This window comes from Puntigrus tetrazona, chromosome 3 (assembly GCF_018831695.1).
Source record: "Puntigrus tetrazona isolate hp1 chromosome 3, ASM1883169v1, whole genome shotgun sequence".
Lineage (NCBI taxonomy): Eukaryota > Metazoa > Chordata > Actinopteri > Cypriniformes > Cyprinidae > Puntigrus > Puntigrus tetrazona.
Genome location: NC_056701.1, coordinates 27,020,617 through 27,039,090, shown reverse-complemented (window position 1 = coordinate 27,039,090; position 18,474 = coordinate 27,020,617). Strand labels below are relative to the sequence as shown.

Genomic DNA, 18,474 nt, shown 5'->3' with positions numbered 1-18,474 from the left:
CAGGCCAGAGGACCGGAAAGGCCCATTATACGATTTCTAACAGAGCAATCTGATTTGATTTTGTAATAGATTTTTTTTATCTGTTTGTATTTGATATAATCCAATAGGCTCACAACATAAAAAATACAGCAGTTTATTTTATTGCACATATTGTAGTTTTTTTGGCCTGTTTCATCTGACCATAGAAGCCAGCGCCATTGAAGTTCCATTGAAGTTTTTTTTTTCTTGGGAATGTACTTCAGAGATATTTTTCTCGTAAGAATTTCTAGGGCTGCCAGTAACTGGGCATTTATTTTCGTAGTGACATTTCCCCCGTTTTAAATCTGCATTATCCAGTGAAAGGTGCATTTTTAAATGAAAGATTATAAAGCTTGACAATGCAGATGAATTTTCACAGCCTTCTTTGACCGTATGATTATCAAGTGTTCATCACTGTACATACGCTTATATTCGCATACATTGAACGACAAACAAAAAAACATTGTTTAAACATTTCAGGAATTTAAAAGGAAAAACTATTTAAAGAGGGTTTACTGTTATCCATCTTACCGTTTTACCCACTGTAATGTTTTACATAACGACATAGTTTCGAAAAGACCATCTGCATGAACCAAAACCTAAAAAAACGAAGTGATGGAATATCAGTACTGATATCAATATTCAGCCAGCTGTAAAGATCCTGCCAGAGCCGCAATGTGACAGGACAAGAGAAAAAGTGTAATTCAACATTGATGTTCAATTGTTTCAGCCTCTTCTAAACAAGAAACATAAAATATCTTCTCCGTACGATACTGACAGTTGGATATGCATTACTAATAATCTTAAACTGATCAAATTTTCATTTCAGGTCAAATTGACCATTTAAGAAAATGAAATCTCAAAATGCTATTAAAATCTGAAATCTGACTTAGATTTCAGTTCGTTCCCTATTACTTTGTTCTTACATTTTATTATTATTATTATTATTATTATTATTATTATTATCATCCCTGATATTGGCTAAATCCTACTTCTCCAATTTTTAACTCCAGCATTTTAATCGATACATTTACATAAGTGTTGTAAGGTTTTTTTTTTTAAAGAATGGGATAGTCAGTTCTCTAAAAGAGCATTTTATCTCACATTTCTTCATGAATGAATTATATTTAATTTGTCCGGTTTCATCTAACAGATAATATATATATATATATATATATATTTAATAATAATATATATATATATATTTTTATATATATATATATATATATATATATATATATATATATATATAATAATAAATAATATATATATATTATTATTATTATTTTTTATATATATATATATATATATATATATATATTTTTTTTTTTTTTTTAACAGTACTCTTGTTTGAATACTGCATTTCTATTCATTTTTAATGTGTCTGTTACCGTTACTCCGTAAAGCAGAAACTCGCTGTGTAATATTTCGGGTGATAAAAATCATTTTCCAACGGTGCAAAACCGGCATCTTGAAAGCCGTCGTTGCCGCGCGTGCGCAGACCGCGTGACTCGCGCGCTCGACGGTATTCCCGGAAGTGTGTCGCTCTCTGGCATCGCCGCCGCTCCCTCATCGCGCCATTGAGAAGTCAGGGAAGCTTTCTCTAACCTATTGACTCGCAGTACCCGCAGGTCCACGGTAAGTTTTCACAACAGAAACGCCGCGGAGATCTCAAATAACCCGCGCGGAAACGACCCTACCGCGTTTTCGTGTGCGTTGACGGTTTTTTCCCGGTAGTTTTGCATCTTTTTGTAGCTCGGTAGCCACGGCAGGTTGACGCGAGACGGCAAGTTGATGCGTGCGTTTCCTGCCTTCTCCTCCGACCGCATTCAGTCCTTTTTAAAGATGATCAATGAAAAATTCTGGATGGGTGTCATTTAATGTCGCGGACCGGAGAGCGTCGCGTCTCCTGCGTTAATTTCCTCTCATCCTGGCCAGCCCGGTTTTGTCCGAATTGATCAGCAGGCGTTGTCTGATAGCCAGTGGCGGAACATCAAAGTTAACGATCATTTCTAAGTGTGCTTTTTTTTTTTTTACTTCTTTTCTGCCAAACGCGTCCTCCCGGAGATTAAACCGCGAGATCGTGTTTCGTAAAAAAAGCGTGCTTATTTTAACGGCACGTTTTTCGAGTTCGGCGCACGGGGAAAGTTGCGATTAGCATCTTCATATGAAGCCATCCGATAAAACCGAGCCGGCTCTGAAATGACCAAAACACTGATGTAAAGCGGGTCGTGTTTACGATGTCCAGCGGGTCGTACGCCGAAACTGTGCTGTGACTTTAAATCTTGACCTGAGGAAAAAGGGCCAAGAAGTCTTAAGCGATTCCCGAACTTGTATTTTCCGCTGTCCCCGACAGATTGCACGATTTCGTGATCCGTGAATTCAGCCTGTCTGAAAGCATGTGGTATTTTTTTTTCTATTTTATTATTAAACTTCCTTGTTCTGGAAAGATAGGTGTTCGGTTAGCAGCGTTAGCTTGCTAGCATAAGGAGGAACTTCCTGGATCAAAGCTGTGAGTTGATTTTGGCTCGGGATTAATATAATAATTCCTTTTTTTTAATGATGTGCTGTATGATATGTGCTTTTTTTGTTGGGCATAAACGCTTTGGTTGTAAACGCATTCATATCGGTAGAAAAAAAAGCTGTCTTGATGCAGTTATGAGGTAATCACCCATCATCATGATTTTCTGTGTAAATCCCGGTTAATTTAATCTCGCCTGGCACCGGCTGTTAAATCTACCTCAACGGGGAGCGAGGCGGAGATTAACGCAGTGTTTGCCTGAGCACAGATTGAACGTTAGGAAGTATTTACATAACCATTTCTCGTGCTGTCGAATAGCGTCCTTGACTTGATTAACAAAAGGAGCCCACTGCCTAAACTGGCCCCTGAGAAAAGGAAAAAAATCAAGGCTAATTTCCTTCCTGTGTAGTTTGAGCGGCGCGATGCATTTTCTAGTTCCTTCTTTCTGAGGCGAATTTACGTTTCCTACTATGGGGGGGGGAATGAAGCTCATGAATATTAACTGCGCGCACTGACGTTCGTGCTGTGAGTCTAGCTGATTGGCTGAAAGCGGAAACCGTTGGCGAATGAGAGAAGCGCGCTGCAACGAAGGCTCGGCTTACGTATGCTAATGTAGTCACGTGATTGGCAGCATCCGTAAGGTTTCGAAGAGACGTCGGCATGACCTAATTAATATTCATGAGCCAAGCCTTCGTCGTAGTACCCGTAATTTCGGCTATCGCGAGTTTGTCAGGGCGGTGTCTGCAGCGTTTAAACTTTGTCCTTAAGTGTACCGTGCAGCCATTTGCATTATTACTGTGCAATATTTCTTTCAAAGGTTACATCGCGAACATGTAGATTGCTCAGCATAGTTAAAATCACAAGTTGTCAGTATTTGTTAGTATTGCACATGTTGCTATAACACGTGTTGTCTGTTAAAGTTAAAAAAATTATTTATAAAACGCTGAGTAGATGTTTGATGGGTGCACCTGTCCGACTTTTATTGTAATAAAAGCAAGTCGAGTGTGAAATACTGCAGTGATATGTTTCTTTGCTACCAAAGAGGGAGGGTGGTGGCTCCGTCCTATATACTTGACCACAATTTAATATTTCAGAAACTGAAGGCAAAGCAGGTTGCCAGCAAATTCATGTTCACGTGTTTTTGCACGGCTCGTATCCAAAATGATTGCTTTCCTCTAAGAACTGCAGCGTATCGGATGGATTTTGATAAAGCGGGAACATGTACAGATAAACAAACATGATCTCTTGGTGTGTTTTGTTCGCGTCATTGTCTCGATTGTGTAGTTCATCCGATTGAATGAATAATAGATTTAGATTTCCTTTTATGTAGTCTTTCAGGCTGATACGGCAGCAGCGAGACAGACATCAAAGAGCTGCGATGAGAAGCCGCGTAAAGGTCAGGCCTGATGGGCCATCACTGATATGACCACCTCTCTAAGGGCTCCCGCCGGCGCTCGTGCCATGTATTGACCCCAGTCAAGGAAGAAGCTACGCCTGGGCAATACAAAGTTATTTTAGGGTTTTATTTTTAGCCTTTTGATTGTTTTTGGTTTTTTTTAGTACAGACAGACCTAAATCTATTTCTGCGTTTGCCCCGAAACGCCTTGAAATGGTGCTTTCATTTCTTCAGAGAAACGACAAAACGTGATGGCCAAACAGATTAAAAACGTTGAAATAACCAAATCAGGTTAAGTGAAATAGTCATATTTGTGTCATGGACCGATATTAAAGTACTCGGTACTAAACCGCAGTATTTAAGATCGCACTAATTTTCTATGCACTGTAGAAAGCCGAGCTGTGGTTCACACTTAGCGCTGTAAAATGTGTGAAATTCATAACGCCGATGCAAATGTGTCACGCTTGCTGTCAGAGGTTGAATAGTGGCCGTTAGCTTATAAGATGGTCCAGTGGGAATCTGGAAGGGCGAGTTTGTTGTACAATGTTAAGCATGTGGACTGGAAAGTGCTTTTTCCTGGTATTTACATTCGCGTGTACGTACTCGTATGCGTTTATGTAAGCGTGTGTTTACCCGAGGGGTGCTACGCCAGTTTAAGTTAAAATGCAAAGTTACATTTTATCATAGCGAGTAATATTCTGGACACGTAATGGTAATAAATACTAACTTAAGTTATCTGTAAGAGATGTAGCACAGGATGTAGACGAAACAGGAAGCTGAAAGCACTGGCACGCCGTCGTTTAACGGCGTTGCTCATGTGTCACAGTTACCGTAGTTTTGTTTGTTAAACGGGGGTTAGCGGCGCTTCTGTGTTTGTCCTAGTATGTTCATGACACGAGCCGGAGCTGGGAGGGGCTTCTTGAAGTGCGATTTATTCCTGTCTCCTCTCTTCTCATTTCTTCACGGACCTCCCTTTTCTCAAGCTAGGTATTTGGACACAAATGCAGCCCGGTGTTTTGGATCCCATTGCTCTCCCCGACATGTCCGACCTTCGCCTGAACAAAAGACGGCCCTCGGGGAGCTCAACTTTGGACTTCCCCTCCACCCACTTCAAATCCGTCTCTTGCTCCGTATTTGTTTTCAATAGAGCCAATCCCGAACTGTAAGGCAGCACCGCTGACCCTCCACTGGTGCAGGCTGTGGTATCGATTGTGGAGCGTGAGGCTCACGGCTGTTGCTAGGGAAGCCTCATCACAACCAAACCCCACCCCCACCCCCACCCAAAAATCCCCCACTGAGTAAAGCTGATGGATCTGAAGGCACCTGCCCAACTCTGCATTGACCTGCTTTCACTTTCTTACACTGCCTGGTACTCTACGCTTCTCACCGCATCCTTTTAATAGCTTTTAGTCAAACATAATGTGGATTTCTAGAGTTCTAGCTCATCAAGTTGTCAGCGTATCAAAGCTTTTACTTTCAGATCGGCCTTAAAAGGAAACTGCGAACGTCTTTACTTCCTTACTGTGATGTATAGCTTCTTCAAACAGAGGAGGAAACTTTTGGTGGGACTTGATTTTTGTCCATTGATTGGATCATTGATTTGTTGCTAATTGCTGGGAGGGATTGAAACCGAGATACTGTTAGTAAGCTAGCTGCCTTAAAATTGCACCCATTCGAGGTGATTTAAAGGCAGGGTAGGCGATTTGGTTAAAAAACATTTTCTGTAATGCTAGTTGGAAATCTCTACATCTTGGTAAGTTAAGTGGGCTGAATGTATTTAGGTCACCTGTGGAAGGCAAAGGACCTTAAAATATTCATCCAATGAAATTCTGATAGACGAGACTGAGCAAGACAGGACGGTGCTATTATTTAGTAAAATTAAATGCTGCGTACTTGCTTTTTTACCTATAGATATGTATTCAACCCTATTCCACCACTCCTCATACGTTGACTTTTTTTGCGCCATTTTGGAATGGACCGCTTGACGTCATTGCATTTTAGCGGCGTATCCTATCAAGTGCTCCCTATAATGTGAACGTACCACCATATGACGCAGACATAGCAATAAAACCTAGAAAAAATGGTTCGACTGTGGCTGTAATGAAGCTACTGGCTGCTGAAGACATGCCTCACCCCCGTTTCCTGTTTTAAAAATGAAATGCATCAGTATAGGAAAGGAGCCATTTGACTGGGTTTTATTTACAAGATGATCGGTTCAGTGACCCTGCTGTCATCGCACGACCTCTTTAACCACGTTCTGTGTAGAATTGAGTGTTTTTATATTAAGTTCAGATCGTTCCAGCTGCCCAGGATCATAATTGTTCGGTCCCGCGGTGCTGTGGTGTGTGTCAGAGTGTTTCTTTACTGACTCATCCGCTCTCTAATTAAGTTCACTCTTCTTGGGTTCGGGCCAAACAGAGTAAGTGCTTGTGTTGGTGCTCTGTTACCCACAGTTCCTCCATTGTGCCGAACCCCACACATGACTCTACGGTGGAGATAATTGTTGTGGCTGTTCAGGCTCGCTTCAGCTTCCTTTAACACTGGCGTTAACACTGTAAAGCTTTTTGGTTTGTTTGTCCCTTCGGATTTTCTTTCCGTCTTGTCATCAGTGCATGAGCATGCTGCACAGAGTTCAGTTATTATTATTATTATTTATTATTTATCTTTTTGGGGCGCAGGATATGTAACCGTTGAGCTTGGATTTGGGGTTAAGTGGGACAGGAACTCATTTTTTACGCAATGCCATGCATGCAACCCAACAGTGCACCTACAAGGAGCTCCGTTTTGGATGTTTTCAGCCAACAAGAGCTTTCCACAGATCAGTGGAGTCAGCTGCTCAGCGTTGCCAGACTATCTCGCCTTTAACAGCTTTGTGCCCATAAATAAATGTTGCTCTGTGCTTTCATATCGCATGCAATCTTCATTTCAGTTCATTATTTAATTTACTCGCTTGTGAGTTCTTTGTGAATCGAACCGCCAATTGTTCAAATGAACGTGATTGTTTATTTTTCAGTTATGTTCAGTTTTAAGCGATTTTAGTTTTCAGAATCTGAATAATAGAGCATCCTTTCATCAGAACTTCCAGTTTTGTTTTGATTCTGTAATTTGCCAGAATAGAAAAAAGTTTGCGATCACAAAGCAGTGTGCTTCCGTTATAAAGGAACTTAATTGTTTAGTTCCGAAATTAAAAAATATTTAGTTTATAATCTTTGCAGAGTAGTCTTGAATTTATTCGTTTCGAATATCGGCAAAATTCCAATGTTGTGCATCCCTAGACACAATTATTCTGATGTTCTCCACAATTATTCTTCTGGAAATCAACGCAACTCCTGTGCTGCTATCTATTGCAAACAAACAACTTCTGGGCTGTCAAAGTTAATGAAAAGGGGGCTTAAGTGTTTCAAATGATGAGCCAGTGGCTCCCACCTTGTCAACAGAGTGAAAAATAGTCATCTCCGGAAGACAAAGCGGCTTCTAGTGAGAGTCTCACTTTCCCTTTCCCAGCGGATCAGACCTGCTGGTTAATTAACACGAGTGCTCTCCTTAGCTACAGTTTCCTGGCTGTGAGATCGCCTTTCATAACGATATTAAGGTGCAGAAGGATTCTGCTTTAGCATTATACTTCATTTCGACACTTACCACCGTATCGTGAGCCCATGATGTTTGCGCACCTAAAAAGACCTATTTTCCGACACGCTTTTGCTCGGAGCCGCACTCAAGAAAGTCGCTGTTAATGGATCGTTTTCTGTTACGGACCTCATAGCGTTGAACAACCTATTTTCTTCCTCATCAGATTAATTATAGCGTATACCCTGCAGGTCCGTTTCCAGTCGCCTCATCGATGCAGAATCAGGTCTAGGTGTAAACCCGAGGATAACCGGGTCTCTTGAGGATACTGATTAGGTTTGTCAGGTAAATCCTCTTTACTTGCCGCCGTTTGACATCCCACGGCTCTTACCGACACTCCCTCCCCGTTAATTAGCGCTAATCTTGACTACAAAATCTCGTCGCGTTTCGTTGTTGCTCAGTAACTAGCCTAATCTCAGGCTTTGTAACCCCTAGACTAACATGCTAGTCTTGCTCAGGCTTCCCTGCTGATGTTAGTTCTGGATAATCCCTTATTAGTGTATTTAGCTCATCCTGAACGGAGAGGTGGGCGGGGCCGATGTCACAGTTTCCACCGTCGAGTGCGTGAACCGGCTCGATCTGCCTTGTTTTCCCCAGGTTATGTACCTGCTGCCCACGTTTAGGCATTAATTGTTAGAAGCACTTTAAATGGCTGGTCCGTCACGCTCAGCTGTGTGAAATGTATTAACATCGAGACGGCCGCCAAATGGCTAATGGTGTTTGTACTGGTTTACTGCTGAAGTGATGTAGTCCGGGCATGAATGTGTTTCGCAGGACCTTTGTTTTCATGTTTTACTGATTCTTCAGCAGAAACTGATTGCAGTCCGTCGGTCTTAATTAACTTTTTCCAGTTCCAGAAGGGACACGAGCGTTTTTTGTTTTTGATTGCACTTTTTATAAATCATGCGCATCTTGGCTTTTCCATCCAGCATTTTTTTTGTCTTCTAAAATGTACGTAGGTGGACACATAGCTAGCGTCTTCAGCATCGCTCGAGACGCTTCTGGTTTGCTGGGTTGAATCTGGGCTGTGCGGTAAGGTGTCCCTCCGGAGCGGGATTGGACACGCTTGGTTTAGTGCTAATAGAAACATGGCGAGCCATCATGTGTCTGTCAGGCTTCTGATCCTGAACTTCAAACCCTCAGCCGCTGGAGCAAAGCGCCAGAGCTCGCAGATGAAGAACGTCCTCTCTCGCTGTCGGGGGAGCGCACAGGCCCAGAATGGAAAAAGACACGCGGTGTTATCGGAGTTCCTGTCTGACCGCGGCCAAAACTATAAGACGGCCTTCACAATGCCAGGACGACTTGCTAGAACATTAGGCTCTTTTATCGATTACATTGTGTCAATTTTCAAGTTGAAGCTCTTTTAAATGAAGGGATGGCACGGAAAACTGGTAGACGGGCTCGTTCACCGGTCTTGCACAAAGAGGGGAGAATTTTTGGGAGTCTCCCGAAGTGTTACGCAAACAACATCTGTCTCCGATATACACGAACTCCAGGCTGTTCTAGTACGCTCGGGCCTTTTTTCCCCCTTGTTGTTGGGTCGGCTCGCATCTTGCTCGTTCATATGTGGTCCTCATTATAACTCTTTGGGAGATTAGCTGGCAGGCCTTTACTTTGTTTGAAACAAGCGGTTGGGTTTATAGAAATAGTTACGCTGTCGGCGGCCAAGTGGAATATGTCTTTTTGACGGGCCCCTTTGAAGGGCCCTTTGAGGGTAGCTCGCACATGCATGGAGCAGCGTCTCCTAAAAGAACATAACAAATACGAGTTCAACAGTGAACCGCTTCTTAATAGTTCTGAGCGTTATTTACCGCTTCGAAAACGACAAAGGTTTTTAAGTGTTCAGATATGTGCCTGAAAATATAATTCTGCTATTTTAACTTATTTTTACTGCGATTTCAAGCAAACAAATGTAGCCTTGATGAACAAACGACTTCTTTATGAACATATCATAAAAATGAAAATATCTTAAAAGACCTCAAACCTTGTGACAATATTGTCTATAATATTCTGTATTAATAAAATCCTGAGGTTGATGATCAACTTTTCTGAAGAGCCTGTTTTTACTGCTTTATTAAAGCGATCTCGTTTAATGGTGAGCTTGATTCATTTTGTAAATTATAGTCATGATTTTTTTTTAATGCTCCTTAATGGCATACGAGGTCCTGGATTCGGTTTCATCCACATTTCAGCCCCGTGGAAGTCAAGCCGATTGCATTTGCCACGAGGCTAGTCTGGATTTGTTAAACCTTCGCAAAGAGAGAAGAACAAAAAAAAAAAAGATCTGTGGTTGATCTTTTGCAGATGCACGATAGTGATTCAGTTCTGTTATGAGTGTGATTTTTGAGCGTATATCACGCCAATACCATGTAAGGAAAGAAAGCGGCCGCAGCCGAGGTGTCTCTCTGGTATCCGAGCGTGCTGCAGTTCTGCAGAACAGGAAGCCGCTGTCAAGGTGAAGCGGTCTGAAGCTGCGTCGGGACGGGGCTCGGGCTCACTTTAGCGAGAGCACCGGCGCTTTTTCTGTTCCAGGGCTGCTGCATTGCAGCACGACTGTTTCTCAGACTTCCTCTGGCTTCGTAGCTTCTTTTGGCGTGGGTCTCTGAAAGGCCGGCGCCGGGTGAAGACGTAAGGATGAGTCTCGTGGCGTGAACGTCGACATCCAGCGGTGATCTGACCGGTTGAGGACTTCAGAAAGCTCAGTCGTGCGTCGAAGAAACGGACAGCGTCGAGTTTGTGCATTTAACCGTTCGTTCACCGAGTTTAGATCTATATGAACGGTGATATGCTAGAGATCACATTTATAATGCTGCCAAAGATTCCTGCTTCAAAAAAAAGCGTCAAAGTTCCCACAACATATGAAGCAGCAGAACTGTTTTCTGAAGGGACACACGAATAAATGACATTTTGTGATTTTTTATATCGAACAATATTGCTGTTTTTCTGTATCTTTGAACAAATATATAGTCTTTTAGTGAGCAGAAGAGACTTGACTCTAAAGCATTACAAAATCTACAGACCCTTGAACTGTAATATCTGTAGTTATTTGAAATGTATAATATAACCGTTGATGTTCGTAGAGGGCGCCAACCAACCATTCACTAAAACGTCTGTTTAACTATTTTAATGACTCATTTTCTTGATAAATTTAGTCATTTTTTTGTTTTTGTGTTTCAATTGTAATAATAAATTTATTTTATTTTATTTTTCCCAAATTCAATATATTTTATTATACGTTAAGATGCTATTTAAATAGAAAACGGTTCACAATTTTTAATTAAATAAATGCAACTTTCATAAGAAAAAGATGTCTTGAAGCATTTTAAAAACCGTAGAGTATATCATGCTTTTTTTCTTCTATAAATCCTGTTCACAGGTGAAATGTATCTATATTTTTTTATAAATATTATTTACTGTCGTTCGCAAATATCTACGTTTCCGTGTGTGTGTGTGTCCTGAACACACACTCAGCGCTGTGCAGTGTATTTGATTCCCTGCAGTAATTGGCTTTGACCACTAACACAATAGTGCTGAATACAGAGGCCCACATTAGGCCGCTTTCTCAAGTCCTTTTCCCCTGATAGCTGGAGTTTGTGTGTGTGTGTGTGTGTGTGTGTGTGTGTGTGTGTGTGGCGAATTCATTTAAAATTCATTAATATTATTAAAAATTAACACGCTGAAAGAACTGATCACATGACTTCACGCGGGTCAGGTCTCCATTGCTCCATAATGCCGTTCGGTAAGTAGCGTGTCGGTTTCCTCTCCTCTGACCCGTTGTCCGTTTATGCTTTCCTCCAGCTGTCAATCATGGCCGAGCAGGAGCCCACACCAGAGCAGCTAGCCGCTATCGCAGCCGAGAACGAAGACAGCGAGGCCGTCAACTACAAGGCGCCGGCCCAGAAGAGCCTTCAAGAAATCCAGGAACTGGACAAAGATGACGAAAGCCTCCGCAAGTACAAGGAGGCACTGCTGGGCAGCTGCAATGTTGTTGCAGGTGTGTGTCTCTTCATTGTTCACGCTCTCTCAGCTTCAGACTAGTTCGATCAAAGTGTCTATGCAAACAGTCCCTTTCCTAGAATTCATCTCCTGGATCAGCTCTTTGATTTTTAGCTCTTCTGTTCAGTACGTCTTGGCTTTTAGCTGTAGTCTCGGTCTCATTGGAGTCATGTGACGCTTCGTTCCTTTCTGCGTTTTATTCGTCTGTCTTTATCGTTTTACGGTTTATTTAAAAATGTTAATATTTCTAATTACTGAATCATTTTAACCATTTAGTTCAATAAAGTCAACATGTTCAGGGTGGTCTGGCTAGTCTTGAAAGTCACGAATTTCCTTAAACAGGAAATATCAGAGATGGGGTCTTTTTGCGGCCCATTATGACTGAGACTTGAATAAATAAAAGCCTTTTCGTTTCAAAGGATGATTAGTTCATCTTTAAAAGTAATTATTCATTAAAATTTGTCTAAAACGTTTTTATTTACCACTGATGAATTTAATTGAAATCAAAAGAAGGGCCCTATGAAATAAGTTTTTCTTTTCCATTGATATTTCAGTTCGAGATTTCGATTCTATTTTAAATATTTTCCTTTTTTAATGGTTAAATTAGATTTTGGTAATTGGAATGCATGTCTACTTAATTAAAATCATGAAGCTTATACTATGTATTAAATTAAGTTTAACCTAAAATACACACAAAACATTATTATGTATTAAATTACATATACTTTTTCCAAACAATGTGCCGATTCATTCACACAGAGACATGTTTATATTAGACATGTTTTGTTTTGTGGTTTAATATCCATAGTCCATATCGCAATTTGATGTAAATGTACTGACTTTTGATTTATTTTACGAATTTGAAAGTATGAAAAATTGTCTCAAATAAATGCTGTTGTTTAAGATTTCTGTTCATAAAAGAATCCTAAAGAAAAAAACGATATTTGATGTAATATTTGATTATACGTGACATTTTGAGCCACCGAATTAATCAGATGAAGCTAACATGATTACTAAATCGGTCTTTCTCAAAACCTGTTTTAAAAATATTTTTGAAGTAATAAGCATGTGAGCTTCATCCAGATACGCATGTTGTTCCAGCGCCATCAGAGAAAATCGATCCAGGAAAGTGTCCTGTTTTGAGTAAATGGTGTTGTTCTGGGCCAGAGCCGTAGACTCTTGGGTAACTCCGGCTGCTGTCCTCCGTGATCTTCAAAACCGGGTCGCGGCTCCGGTTTCTGCTCAGTTTTGTTTTTTATCAGCGGTCGGCCATTACAATAACCCCCGTGTGTTGTGGTTCATCCCATCACCTGAAGAGCGGGCGTCAAGAGACGGGCGTTTAATCACACGCATCAATCTCATTACTTAACGTAGAGTGAATGAAGCAGCTCCCGCGGGGACGTCATGATGATGGATGGCCTGCGGTAAGCGTCGGCGGGATCCTTTCGCACTACCTGCGTTCACGCAGACGTCAGTGATGGGACTGTTGGCTGTGCTCTATAAACAGATAATAAAGCCGACAGGAGTTGCTTACGGGACAAGCCACTTCTAACGGATTTGCAAAAGCGTGTTTCTAAACATATTTGCCCCTTATATAACCCACGTTTTCCGCATATACCCCTTCTCCATTTTTTGGTCGACGGGCAGATTAAAGCTGCGTGTTTCTGGAAGTCGTCGTCGACCTATCAGGAAGTCAACCTATCAGTATCAGCTGAGCTAAGATGAATTACTTTATAATGAATGGTCCTTGCACACAGTCCTGATTTTTCATGCGTGTTTTTCTTGTATTTGTCATTCAGTTAAACTGCGTTACTAAAAAGGGTGGTATTTTATGTGTTTGAGGTCTGAGATGTGGGCGCAGGGGAGAGAGAGAAGGCAGACATTTTGGATTTTAGGTCTGCATTACAGTCTAATCAGCCAACGTTAACCTTTATAAACTTTAAAGTAAGCTTAAAGTGAAGTAGTGTTTTGCTAGCGATACTAGAGCCAAATTAAAAAGACCACCGATTTCTCGATTGTGCAAAGATCTTTACCGTGCTGCGAGACGAAGTTGATGAACTTCACAATCGAAATCTGGATTTTCTCGCTAAGGACGCGAAAAAAACTAAATCAAACCCAATCCAATTTGGTTTTTCTGATCGTGTGTAAACATGATTGACGCAACCTGAGGTCCTGTTTTTAACTACAATTTCTTACGTAGGGAGTTTTCTTTTATAATCCAAGCATACTTTATTGTGGTATTCACTATGTTTGTACGCTGAACGAACAAACTGATCCACACAGAGGAAATGAAATGGTTATATTGTAATAATAAGTCACTTAAGGGGGAATTTCTCACATTTTGTTGGCTTTTCTAATATACTCGTTTTCCTTCATTTAGCCGATCCCAGCGTTCCCAACGTTCAGGTGACACGGCTAACTCTTATGTGCGAGACGGCTCCCGCCCCGCTGACCCTTGACCTGCAAGGTGAGTAGAGACTTCCGGTTTCGTTAAATGGTTAGTTCAACCGAAAACTGGCATTTGCTCACCAAAACTCTTAAGGGCCGGGTTTACTAAACAGAACCGAAAGCGTGTTATCAAAACAATATCCATGGGCGAAGACATTTCCGCAGGGTGTTTTACTGAAAATGCACAAATTAACGAACACGCACTCGTCTCACGACCAACGCAGTCTGTCAAGATCAGAGCAAATTAGCGCATGTGCGGTAGCGGAAAACGTGTTCTTTTGGTGGTTCCTCCTCCTAGCAACAACAAATGCAAGCCATTTCAAGCTTGAAGATCCTAGCAAATTGCATTGCGCTTATTGAATTTTTATTGTGGGGTAAACCTAAAGCTTCAATCAAAGCCTTCTGGAGAGGCGCAATCGCTTTATATGACTTGGGGTTTCTATTCACCTTTAAACATTTATCGGCACATACTCGTTTGCCGCCTCTTTGTTTTACTGCATGTTTCAGCTTGAAAGATTTCAACTTTGACAGGTTAGCATGAAATCTGTATGTCTAGTATGCATATTTATATATTCCTTTTATACTCGCATCACATCGCACGTGTTTAGGTCATTTCTCGTTCCGTTATTACTAAATGCTGTTTACGCTTTTGCTAAGCCACACCTGTGGTGCGATGTAATCTTACGGTCACATGACCCAGATAAAGCACAGCAGCCTGAAAGCGAGAGCTCAGCGCTGACACACACACACACACACACACACACAGAGAGAGATGGGCAGATGGAGTATACGTGTCCTGCAGCCATCTGCTGGGAACAGCCTTCAACTGCAGTCTGTTATTCACACGAAACCTCTGCCATACCTGACTAGGATATTATGGATTTGATGTCTGATGCCAATATCAACTATAATTGTAAACTGGCATTTTCGGACATCATAAACTCTCAAAGACCAGGCAACATTAAAATCTGACCTAATACAGCAGGAATACGGATAGTGTAAAGTTCTGAGAAAATGAAACTCTTAGGTCCACATCCAGATAACAAAGCTTGTATTGTTCGCACAGATGGACTCATACACAAGGGTAAATAAATGGTATGCAATGTGGTCTTAAACTGGATTTGTCCGAGGTTCGAATTAAATTCTAAAATATTGTTTTGGTGAAACTAATGAAGAACGAGAACGAGCACTCACGAGTTTAATGACAATGCACTCGCTGACTTGTTTTGATAGCTGGACTAACTTTTGTGTGTTTGTTGCGCTCTCAGGTGATCTGGAGTCCTTCAAGAAGCAGTCGTTTGTGCTGAAGGAGGGAGTGGAGTACAGGATAAAGATCAGCTTTAAGGTTAGAGGGCCACATCTGGAAACGATTGGATGCAGTAGTAGGGTCCCAGCGTTTGAGGACTTCACAGGAACTGTGGAAGATATTTCTACAATGATGGTTTATTTCATTACGATGTATTAGTGCCTGTTAGCGGATAATCCAGTAAAAGAAAGGTACTTCACTTCCACATTTGTTGAGTATATCCTCTCATTTGAAGCTCGGACTCTCTGTACTTCCACATTACTCCACGTCTCTTCCAGTCCCGTGTTGAGCGGCAGCTGTGTGAATATATCTGCTGTGCTATGAATGTTAACACATTGGATCTGTACCCGTTTATCGGTTGCATAACGTGGCGTCTCTTTTATATTTCCATCCGTTTACAGGTAAACAAAGAGATCGTCTCGGGGTTGAAGTTCGTACAGCAGACCTTCAGGAAAGGGGTGAAGAGTAAGTGTTCTTCAAAAATGACAATATACTTGATCCCAAAATCAAAGGGCGTAAGATGAATCTGTTACATTCCAGGATTTGTTAGCTAAACTGTACTTATTACTTTTTATTTTGGGTGAAATTAGTTAACCCAGATATTTTCTACCCAGGTTTCTGCATTGTATTGGTTTCTTTAGATGAATCGAGAGTTGTTGGATAGGGATATGCTTATGTTTTCATGTTGAAATGCCATTATGCAAATCCTATGCCGTGTCGGCCGGGATTTAGATTTATTTGAAAAGAAAAGCCTCTCGTTCTGTGAGGAACTGGATGTGAAAATCTACCTCCCACTCCTAAAGCTTCCCATTAATGCTTGAACGTATTTTGTTTTTGGGAGGCCATGCGATCTACCTTCGACTTGTTTAAATCGTGTCTATTATGAATGAACACAAGGCAGGAATGAATAGCAATACAATCTAATATGAAATATCGACTTCATGTCAGCCTCCACGACCATTACGGTGTTATCGTAGAGGATACACATCGCACACCCCTAAACTGCATGGCCTCGGAACAATAATTAAAAAAAAAGTTACGATTGGTCTCCTGCAATTAGTTTAAACCTTTTCACCCGTTTCTTGTGTTCAGTTGACAAGTCTGACTACATGGTGGGCAGTTATGGGCCTCGACCGGACGAATACGAGTTCCTGACGCCCTTAGAGGAGGCACCCAAAGGCATGCTGGCCCGTGGCACTTACAACATTAAATCCAAGTTCACCGACGACGACAAGCACGACCACCTGTCCTGGGAATGGAACCTCAACATCAAGAAGGACTGGAAAGATTGAGCCGTTTCCAAACCCCCATTTTCCTCCTTGCCATCCTCCTATTTCTTCCCTCCCTCCCTTTTCTTCCTTTCCAACCTCCTCAAGTTGCCTCCATCAACCATCATTTTCATCATCGACATCCTAATACTGGATTAACCGCTTAACCGATTTAAAGGAATAGGATCTTTCTCACTCCGTCCACTTTCCGCCAGTTTTCTTCCATCCCTCCCTCCTTCCATTATTCCTATCCCTTTCCCTCCCAATGAGTATTGAGGCTTTTCATGAAATATATATGTGAAAACAAACAAAAACGTGCACAATCCATATTTTGTGTTTTGGTTTGTTTGTATATAAAAGTAAAAACAGAGGAAAAAAAAAATATTCAAAAAACCTCATGGATGCTTTTGACATGGTTGTTATGAGTAATCTTCACTGCCCCCCGTCTTCCTCTCGTGTCCTAAACCCTTCCCCCGTTTATCCCGCGTCGTTCCTTTCTCTGACATTCCTTGTGTTCTTTTTAACCATGATCTGCCTTTATGAGTGAAATGGGAGAACTCAAAAGTTTGCCTTTGCCCAGAGAGAACCTGTCTGATGCCTTTGAGATGAGCCTAGGGTTAGCGTAGCATGGGTAACGGTAGAAATGTTAGTATTAATATGGCGGAGGATGTCTTTATTAGGCTCTTGGTATGAATATGTTTCCGAATATGGTTTTAGCTATGTAGGGTTCGCAGGATCTGAACGTCCTGTCCACTAGGGGAGCCGTACTAAGAATCAGCCTTGCCCTGCTGTGACGGCATAGGGTTTTTGTTTAACCGTTTCATCGCCGTGTGGCCTTAAAAAACGATTCCTGTAGCAAGACATTGAGTAGCTGCCTTTGAGTCTAGGTTTAAATCCGATCAGATGTTTTGTCCTTAAGAGGCTAAGGTGCTTTACCAACCCTCAAGGGGACTGGTGGTCGCACCTGCTGCCTTGTTCAATTGGCTCGATTCGAGACGGACCAAACTTGCAGGCCGGTAGAAGTTGGCGAGCCTTGATGCGGAGCGAACATTTTCCCCACTCCGGTTACCACCTCCCGCTTTCCAAAGACAACTGGTGCTTCATTTGCAGAATGTGCCCTTTTAGCTTGCGATTTAACGCAGGTTGCCGGTTTGTAAAACGCAGAAAAGGGCTGTTTTCACTAACAGATCTCAAGTCTTGAACAACTGAAAAATAACCAACACCATAGACTGTGCCTCCGGTATTGACAACCAAGAGCTGCTCCCGGCGTGTTAACCTAACGGAAAGAAAGTCAGGACTCTAAAGGAGGTGCATTTGTAGTGGGACAAATCTGGGGTGAACCTAAATCTAAACTCTCAGCTCTAGTCCAGGTGTAATCTAACCTCAATGTTCAAACAAGAGAGGATGTGCTCATGCATAATTGTACTGTTTTATACACGCTTGGTTTTTTTTTTTTTTGTCGTTTTCTTCTTCCTTTGCCGACATTGCCTGCAAAGTAGTAGCTTGTTGTGCTGGTCCAGAATGCTGCTTCTGTCTTCATCTGTTTGTACTTATCTCTATAGCTGGAGATTACTGTTCACCTGTGTCAACATTAAAGTGTTCAGAACAGACTGTTTCTTTTGTCTTCCATTTAACAACATTATTGCTGTACCATTGTTCAGTTGTTGTTGTTTTTTACTTCAGGGTGAGGTCTAAATGGTAAGCCTTGTTCTGCGAAACTTTATTATAAGATAGTCGTGCCGCGAGGCTTGGGGATCCTGACTATTGGCGTATGATATGGTTAATCTGCATTCGCTCCTTTTAGCACAACACCGGCCATTTAAAGTATGCTCCACTGACAAAGAGCGTGGATGGGCCCGTTTAGTGCAAGTATACTATCTAGTGCTGTAATTGG

At 41.6% G+C, this 18,474-nt stretch overlaps 1 protein-coding gene across 1 annotated transcript; it reads left to right on the top strand.

Moving 5' to 3' along the window:
• Positions 1–1,503: 1,503 nt before the first annotated feature.
• Positions 1,504–18,190, top strand: arhgdia (Rho GDP dissociation inhibitor (GDI) alpha). Its single transcript, XM_043235755.1, has 6 exons — positions 1,504–1,656; positions 11,361–11,556; positions 13,939–14,025; positions 15,275–15,351; positions 15,714–15,777; positions 16,405–18,190. The coding sequence occupies exons 2-6, from the start codon at positions 11,370–11,372 to the stop codon at positions 16,602–16,604; spliced, it is 615 nt and encodes a 204-aa protein (XP_043091690.1). The 5' UTR covers positions 1,504–1,656; positions 11,361–11,369; the 3' UTR covers positions 16,605–18,190.
• Positions 18,191–18,474: the final 284 nt, after the last annotated feature.

Bases quoted from the DNA above. Each gene is read 5' to 3' on its own strand.
- arhgdia (XM_043235755.1), top strand. From the start codon at position 11,370: ATGGCCGAGCAGGAGCCCACACCAGAGCAGCTAGCCGCTATCGCAGCC. The intron at 15,352-15,713 runs GTTAGAGGGCCA...ATCCGTTTACAG, and splicing joins GGATAAAGATCAGCTTTAAG to GTAAACAAAGAGATCGTCTC. The intron at 15,778-16,404 runs GTAAGTGTTCTT...TCTTGTGTTCAG, and splicing joins CTTCAGGAAAGGGGTGAAGA to TTGACAAGTCTGACTACATG.